Raw genomic sequence first — 9,036 nt, 5'->3', positions numbered from 1 at the left:
ACCTAGAACCCAAGACATGGTGAGACCCTGCGTGAACAAATATGATATCATCCTTCTTTTTTTGTTTCTAAACCTGCACAATTTGAAGTAGGTTTGACATCTGGAATATTAAATCCCACTTCTAAGCTGTCACAGACAAACATGCACACACTCATATAACACACTGATAAAAAAAAAAATGTTTAAAGGTGAAAAGAAGGTTTTTGTGTCTTTGAGACATTCGGGTTGATTTGCCTTCAGTGATATATAGTATGCATTTGAAGTCTTGTTTCCTGCTGCTTGATCCACCCATCAATTTCTGAACAGTGTCTTTTTATTTTTAGATAACAGCGACTGTCCCATTTTAACAGACTTTGTAGTTTCTCATTGCTGCAGATGGTCTCGTTTCAGTGTGGCTGACCGGTTTATAACCAAACATCGAAATGCTGATATTCCAGTCCCACTGCAGTCGTTGTGTCCCTGGGCAAGACACTTCCCCCCAAGTTGCTCCTGTGGGGACTGTGCACAGTATTGAATGTATGTGAGTCGCTTTGGATAAAAGCATCTAACAAGTGACGTAATGTAATGTAATATTTGGCTTTGTAGACATCTGTTGATACCTGCTAATATGAACAGGTTGCTCACTGACCCACAGTCAAGGCTTAGTGTTTGTTGCCAAACACCTTTCAACCCAGTCAGCTTTCAGTGCCTGCAGTTTGAAATGTAGTCTTTCAATTCCCTTGTGTGCGTTCTGATTTCTCAGTATTTTTTCAATGATGAGTAGGCTATATATTTTTAAATTATGTAAACGTGATAACAGAAATGTTTGACAGAAGATAATGTACAGTTTTTAGACACAATAATGCAAATATTTAGGCAAACACTATTCTGTAGTTACCACGGATTCCTTATATCAACAGTGATAAGACAAAGGGAGTCAACTTGATGGAGTGCATTACATGGCAGTTTTATACTCCATACAGTCTATGGTTGGGCCCTGTATTCATGTACCCCTTACCCTAACACAAGACTTTGGCTCCCTCATGTGGAGGAACGATGAATAGGGATCTTATATAAAACATGAGATCCAAGTAAACCATGAAAGGCAAAAAATAGTAACTAAAAGGACATTAGAAAATTGGGGCCAAATTGGCTGTAATCGTATGAATGCTGTGTAATATGTTGCTGTGTATCAAAGTAAGACTGTAGTAATGAGTTATGGTGTATTTTCCATTTCCTACGCATGCTCTTCATACATCTCATACTTAATATTTTGCATATACTTGTCATTTCAAAGCATTACTGACTGAGCCCTTTATTTATTTACTAAGATAAAGGGTTGTTAGCTTAACTTAAGTAAACTAAATGTTATATTTGACATTTAAAAATGTACCAAAATGAAAGAATATGATGGTTTGCAGAAAGGGAGTGAAACGAGCTACACAATCTTTAGCCAAACTATTTATTTCACATCACGGTTTTTCAAAATTTCTACAATCTTAAAGCAATATTTTATCCCTGCCTCTGCTTGTGTCTCGGGTTAGTCTTGCAAAACACAAACAAACGCCCCCGCCGTCGGACAAAGAAACAGTCGTTGCAGCGCCTCCTCAGGGCAGACCTGGTTTTCATGCCTGCAGAGGGCTGGATGCAGGGAAGACGCTGACACTGTCCCAACAGAGATGATCCACACTGAGCAGAGGAGCCAGACGAGCAGGACTGGATGGAGCCAACTCTGGTCGAAGACAGCAGGAGCGCGTGTGGAGCCGTGGAGAGGCTGCAGAGACTTCTGTAGGCGCTAGCTGCTGGTGAGGAGAAGGTCAGATGTATCCGGCTCATCTGGGACATCCGTCGGGTCAGGGAGGAAGCAAGGTGCTTCAAGAGGAGAGACGCCATGGTGTCAAAGGCTAGGGAGACAGAAAAATATCATTCGTATACCATTACAGTTGCTTCACAAGAATGTGTGACATGACAAATATTTCAGGTCTGGGGGTTGGTTAGTGTCATGTTGTGATGTGACTTAAGTGTTGCGTTTGTATTGCTTTCTAACTGTTATTGGAAACAAATAACAATAAATGCCTTATCTGCTTTCGTTTCTCATACTTTTTTTTATCTTAGATCTGTTAACTATGGATAACAGCATAAGAAAAGTCTACCAAGTTTCAAAGACTAGCGACATGTGCATTGATTTTGAGGTTTTTTCACTGCTCTCCTATCTGTACAGTTGTTGAAGGCCAGCATGTAGAAACAGTGGCATCCTACAAGTGTTCCGACATTTCTAGACAACAAAATGACATTTGAGAGTGATAAAATCAAATTCAAGCAGTGCCTCTTTGGTCTTAAGGGAACTCAACATTTAAAATAATAACAGGATCCTGAAAACAAGAGTCTGTGCTTTATATCTATTTGATCTGCTGGTTTCTCAATGTGAAATACAGAAAGCACTTAATGTGGTGGTCAATATCTTCAGCAGAATCACTGCAGAAAAATCAGCAGGAACATCTAACAGTAAGGCCTTTACAAGAGAGCAGAATGCTATCATGTCTGATTGTTCTCCATCATTTACATAAAGGATTGTATTCCTCAAACTCCTCAGCCAAAGAAGTTAAACACCCCATTATTTTCTCTACCTTCTCCGCCTGAAACCTCTAGAAGAAAACTCCTTTTTAATCTATGTCCACTTGGTTTTATGTATCCTAAATATCCTACTGCTAAGTGAGCCATTATCCTAGGTGTCAACATACTGTAGAGTGAATACTGAGTGCAGGAATGAGTCCTCAAACTCACATCCGGGTCCTTTACCTGTCTTTTAAAAGGTAGTTGGCGGCAGACTCCAAACCTATGTGTGGCCAAATGAGAGCGTTTTACTGCTGGTGTTTGAATGCAGGCCTCAGCAAGAATAAAGTGGGAGTTATTCTGTGAAAATATCGTCCGGAACAAAACAGATAAGTGTATAAATAGTTTGTTCGTTGTTATTATAATATCCCATTGGCTAAAGTCACAACTCTGCACTCTGCTAACCCTTATCTAGCTTATTGGTTGAACGTGAAAATATACAGCCATATTCTTAAATCATTGAGCCACTAAATGCACGTGGAGCCTTGCATACATATGCGTGACAAATCTAAAATGTGTTGCACATATATTCAGTAGTGCAGCCCGATGCTTGGCTAGCTATGCGACCATAATAAGCGACATGCCAAGGAGAGCAGCATGTCAGGGTATGACCTGCTAGTGCAAAGAAAGATAAAACACGGACCACATGTTAGTCACCGATATGACACAGTCCTACTACAAAACCAAATAACTTAAACAAACCTTTCAGGGATCCCTTGGAGGTTTATAGTATGTTTTATATCTCTAAATGTTGTGTTTTAATCGCCTCAGTTTGACCGTAATGCTGCTCTTGATGGTGAGGATACAGCTACTTCCGTTTTGGAATTTAGTTTTGAAATTGGTGCCCTCAGGTTAGCCTCTCAGGCAGACTGTCTTCTTGTTTTTGGTGAAACCTTTCGTTCCTTTCCAAATTAAACATACATGATTTCTTTGTCTGTATCTTTTATAGCATGCAGCTGAATAATTAGTCAACTTAAAGGTATTGTTGTTGGTGTTACAGAGAACTGTCTCGAGCCTAGCAGGCAAAACCCAGGGCACGGTAATTCCCAGTAGACGTGTTTTCTGCAGTGCAGTTTGGGAAACCAGTCAGTTGTAAACATGGCGGCCGCAATGGGGAGAGTTCTGTCCTTCAGTAGAAATGCTAAGGTGCTTGTTTCACCTTTGAGGCTTTCTGCGGTCCCTGTTCACCGCTACAGCGTCGAGGTTTCCACTACAGGCGAGGCTATTACTCACACCGGCCAGGTAAGATTAACTAGTCATTGTTATGCATTGCTTTTACTTGGTGTCCCTACGTTAGCTTAGCCTTGTGTCAATGTAAGTTAGCTAGTAGCGTTAATTCCGTTATCGGACAACACATCATATTGACCTTTAACGTTTGCCTTTTACCGTTTTTAAAATCGATCTTTGTTTGTTAGAAAGCTTATACACAGTTGTTCAACATATATTCGGGTTTTAATGACAGCTAAGGCATTCGTTTTACCTTGTCTCTGCTAGCAAAACAGACAGTAAAAAAACGAACCCTCATATCAAGAGCAACATATGATATGAAACATGATGTGCCGCTGTTGTCTTCTTCTTTAATGTATAGTTTTTTCCTCTCAGGTGTTTGATGAAAAGGATCCAAGGAGGGCAAGATTCGTTGGTAGACAGAAAGAGGTAAGGAGCAACTGAAAAACAATTAAATATGTATATTTGATTGAGGTATAGTGACAAGTAACAGCGAGCTTGTCACTGCTGTTGTGTGCACCTGTGATAAATCCTCATGTGTCACTCCTGTATTGTATCATACAACTATTTAAATGCTGTAGAACAATGGCATCCTCTTATTGAATACGTTGCTCATCTATTTCCCACATTATTAAGCCAATCATGACACAAATCACAATGTCTGTTTCTAGGTGAATACAAACTTTGCCATCAAGTTGGTGGCGGAGGAGCCAGTGACTGAAGTTGGGGCCAGAGTGGTGTCCTGTGATGGAGGCGGAGGAGCCCTTGGCCATCCTAAAGTCTACATCAACCTGGTAAGAGCCAGCCACTTGTATCATGGCATGATTTAAAATGGTCTAATTGTGCATTTTCACAAAACATTATAAGTTGTACCAGTGCATTTAATCAGAAATGATATGTCATGGTTTATTGTTAGTTAACCAACAGTCAATACTTGGTTTCTGTGGATCAGATTGAAGAGTTCATGTGGTTCAATGTAGCTGAAGTTTACTTGTATTTATTAAATAGGGATTCTTGAGATCTAATCCAATCAGTCAGAGAAAATGATACAATATTTAGTGAGATGGCAGGGGTACAGTAAAATGCATGAACCCAGTGACCCAAGCATTATTACTCTATTTCATTGTAAAATGTTCATTATATTATATATTCTTCATTAATGGCAGGTTTAGCAAATGTCCCAATTTATAACTATACATTTTGTCTCTCTTTCTCCAGGATAAAGACACAAAAGTGGGCACATGTGGCTACTGTGGATTACAATTCATGCATAAGCATCATCACTGAAACATTTCCACAGCTTTGTTTCTCTGTTTAAATTGCCATATTGGTTAATAAATTATATGTTGTATGGGTTTCTGTGTGAGTGGATTCTTCTTAATCATGATCTCAGTGCTATATGTGCAGTGTGAGTCTGTTAAAAAAGCTGATCTTAACTTAATGTCCCTAATTCCATGGGGCAGGAAGTGCAGTGGGGCGTTCTGGGATACTGAGTAAGTTATCCAGTTAAATTGCCAGCTGAAGTTCCACATTTGACAGGCAGAGGTCAGCAGTGTCCTGCAGATGTGATTGGTCTGGTACTAGAAAGACAGTGAAAGGCTGCTTTGTACAGAGATACAATTCATAGTTTTCTAAAGCACAAAACAAAAGCTTTGTGTTTTAAAAACGTTTCTCTGCAAAACAACGTTGAATTGCTCTGAAATATTATAATATTGGATTAAATTTGCCCTACAGTTTAAAGAATCTGCTCCCCTTTTCTTTAAATGATGGGATTTATTTCCTCTGGCCTCTTGGAACACCTGATAACTTGATTGCAGTGCTGTACTTTATCAATAAGCAGGCAGGAAATATGACTCTTCTCTTGTGTTTACTGTGAGACGCACTGAGAGAACTTAAGCATTCCTTGTGCATCGGTCCCACACAATCTGCGATGTAGAGTCTTGCTCTGCCAAGCCTGGAGGACATCAGGAGGGAGCCAGCCTGATAAGACACAGCAGCGCGGAACAATACATGTTTGAAGAAGATCATATATATATTTCATCGGGCTTATTCTCCATAGACCTCTGCATGCCAAATTGGCCTTCGCTTGGCTCCGGCTCCAGACAGCACTAGCCTGTTCTGTCCCCAGTGATGCAGCTAGTGGAACTGCATTTTCCACACCATGGCGCTCAGGTTGGGAAGAGTAGTCAGGCTGATATAATTGGCCCTGGTGACTCCTGGAAGTGAGGCTTATGCTGTAGTTAACCTCATCTATAGTCAGACCACTTTGGATGATTGAAGGGGAGAGAGGGTGCATTGTTAAAATGAGGCAGGAGAGCCGGCTCCGTGTCAGAGAGCTGACTGGTCGGTCTTGCGGTTGGTAGGTCTGAGTGGTTCAGAGGTGGTGGTTGGTTGAGTTGGAGGCATAGCCCGGGGCAAAACCTTCAGATGAAACTGAGCATATGAATTGTGCTGAATTAAACAGCGCAGTGTTTTTGTGCTGGATTTAACGCCGCTGTTTAATTATTCACAGCTCTTAAATGCATCAGCCGGCATAATAGAATATTCTTTAACGTTCTTTAATCGTTTTGGTCAAATTACTCCAGATTATGAAGTTGGATTCAAACACAGACTCATTCATGGGTTCAACCTTAAACTGTCAAATCACGCAGGGGTCTACATCCAGTTACACACTTTCTTTCAGCTTAATGAGATATAATTGCAAATATAACTCTTAAAGGGACGGTACACCCTAAATAAAAAATGCACTGTGGTGGTGCTGGCAGTAGAGATTTTTCTCCCAATATAATTGTACTGAATGGCATTTGGCTTGAGGTGCTCAAAGCTGCAACAATGAATTTGAAGAACTCAACATCCATGTCTCTTTTCCAGAAATCATTTCCCTGTTACTCAAAATGTTCATTCTAAAGATTTTGACCAGGTTCATGTAGGAACTTTTTGTTTTTGTTTTTGCATTTACTCAGGAACACGGTACTTGTTTACAAGAAAGCACAAGATGTAATGGCTTCTTCTTCAGTTGAGCTATTAGCTTTAGCTAGCCGAATAGATCCAACTTTTGGGCGTAGTTTGGTAAAAAAAAAAAAGTTCCTACTTAAAACTGCTGTTTATTAACCAAGACCTGATTTGTGGATAGAGGCATTGCATTTAAAAAAGAAAATTAATGTGTTATTTTGCAATTCAAGCTCCTCAACCTGAGTGATGTTTTGTTTTACAATGTTGGAAAGAAAGTAGAGATCTCTACAGATGATATTTCATGAAAAAAAAGTCCAGATAGAGAAATATAACCACAGGTAAGAGAAAGAAAAAATATTTGTAATTTGGGTTGAACTGTCCCTTTAACCCTAATATGACCTGCACTGTTTGTTCAGTCCATTGAAAGATAAGACTGTAATGATATTTAAAGTCTCCTCACTGCTGAGCCTCACAATAGATAATGGAGTTAAATGCCATTGAATTTCTTAACACAGCGCCCCTCCACAACAATCACTCACTCTACACAAAACATCCTCCTTGACGCCGTAATTGCCCTATTAAAATATTCCTCCTTGAAGATGTGTCACATTACAGACCCTCAGGCTCATTATGGAGCTCCCTGCAGCCAATTATCTGAACCTCCTCGTCTAGAAGCCACTACGACCAAACGGGGCTCGCACGCAGATCTGGGATCAGCCCTGTCCTCCTCACATCTAGACTTACTGTATGAGAAGCCAAATGGAAACTGACCTTTGGTCGTTGTCTCGGGGCGTCTCCACTCAGCTCCACTTCAGAGTCAGGTGACACAGCTTCTGACCTTTACCATGGAAATAATGACTTGTACTTGTGCCAGGAGCTCAGAGGGTTACCGCGGGGAGCGAGACACCTCTGGCGACATGTGACAGTTTTTGGAGGAGAGAGTTTGCACTCAGCACTTTGATAGCCCCGGGAAACCAGAGTGTGTGTGACAAGACGCAAGAGACTTAGAACTGTGTGTATACGTATGCCAGAGTGTGTGTGCGAGCGTGCCACGGTGGCTCAGACGGTGTTGAAAGGAAATAGGTGTCAGACGGAGGGCGCATAGAGGAGTAATTTGAAGTTGTCAATACTTCCTGTGCAGACATTCCTTCAGACTTTTGAAGTCACGAAAAAAGGGCCACAGAGTAAAGGATGAGTAGTTTGAACAATTAATCCAAGGAAAACTTTTTTTGAGTGCCCTTTACCTTTCACCCCTGGCCTGTCAGTTCTCCCTTAAGGCCACACAATGCCTGGCAGTGTGAGCCAGACAAGTAAACAGTGACTCTTACATTCTCCGACCTGTAAAGCAACACACTGAAGCTTAATCACATTATATGGACCAGAGAGCAGGCCTTCGTGTCAGAGTGGCTGCTGAGTGGCTCGCTTGTGTGTGGAGACCAGACAGAAGTGAGGGAAGGAGAAAGGGAGAGGCAAAGGGGGGTGGAAGGGTATGGAGGATGGGGAATGTGATTTGAGGTGAAGGAAAAAGAGGAAGAAGATGACTGAAGGTGAGGGTGAGGAATAAAGAGGCTGTAAAGTGTCAGATGTCAGTGGAGGAGTAAAAAGAGGGAATTGAGGGTTAATCTCACCCAAAGTATGTTAATTGCCAGCCAAAAATCTGTCTTTGTCTAAGTTTTACAGTATTTTGCATCATAATTCTACTTGTTTAAACAAAATTCCCTCATTTTGACCGTCAGGCCACCATTTTTACACAATTTTGCGACATAGAGGAGCTTGAAAGTGAGATAGTTGCCGTCAAAAACCGAACTCAAATGAGAATGAATGTCAGACTTATTTGCCGGAAGTAAATCGGAAAATGCGTCATCATATTTTAAGGGTTTTTATCTGCCCAAGGGTGCTTTAAAAAACTGCTATTGAACATTTTGTATTTCCCTTTTGAGCTAGATCAGCCTTAAAATAGAAATGTATTGAAAAAAATGTGGTTGATTATTGATAAAATAGAGACTTTGCACATGACACCCAAACAGAATTGAGGGAATTTCATGTAACTAATTATTATTTTAAAAGTCAGAGGTCAGGTGTGATTTGATGCTTCTCAGTGAGTTGCAGTGTATTTACAGTATATGCACTTTTGCAGTTTTCCGCATGCTCTTTGCCCAAGAGACAAGTCATGTCTGAAACAGCTAGAGGTGAGAACACATCTAACCTTATATCTCTTAACCCCACTCAGCACCAGGTCAACCTCTCATCTGAGTGCCATTCCAC

The 9,036-nt window shown here is 40.8% G+C and overlaps 2 protein-coding genes across 2 annotated transcripts; one reads left to right on the top strand and one right to left on the bottom strand.

Annotated features, from left to right (window-relative positions):
- Nucleotides 1-1,491: 1,491 nt before the first annotated feature.
- Nucleotides 1,492-1,872, bottom strand: mrpl36 (mitochondrial ribosomal protein L36). The gene has a single exon (XM_063898691.1). The coding sequence runs from the start codon at nt 1,870-1,872 to the stop codon at nt 1,492-1,494; it is 381 nt and encodes a 126-aa protein (XP_063754761.1).
- Nucleotides 1,873-3,632: 1,760 nt separating this feature from the next.
- On the top strand, nt 3,633-5,174 carry ndufs6 (NADH:ubiquinone oxidoreductase subunit S6). The gene is made up of 4 exons (XM_063900146.1): nt 3,633-3,834; nt 4,195-4,248; nt 4,491-4,613; nt 5,038-5,174. The coding sequence occupies exons 1-4, from the start codon at nt 3,691-3,693 to the stop codon at nt 5,104-5,106; spliced, it is 390 nt and encodes a 129-aa protein (XP_063756216.1). The 5' UTR covers nt 3,633-3,690; the 3' UTR covers nt 5,107-5,174.
- Nucleotides 5,175-9,036: the final 3,862 nt, after the last annotated feature.

The sequence above is a fragment of the Eleginops maclovinus genome, chromosome 13, assembly GCF_036324505.1.
Source record: "Eleginops maclovinus isolate JMC-PN-2008 ecotype Puerto Natales chromosome 13, JC_Emac_rtc_rv5, whole genome shotgun sequence".
Lineage (NCBI taxonomy): Eukaryota > Metazoa > Chordata > Actinopteri > Perciformes > Eleginopidae > Eleginops > Eleginops maclovinus.
This window is presented reverse-complemented; position numbering and strand designations above follow the sequence as displayed.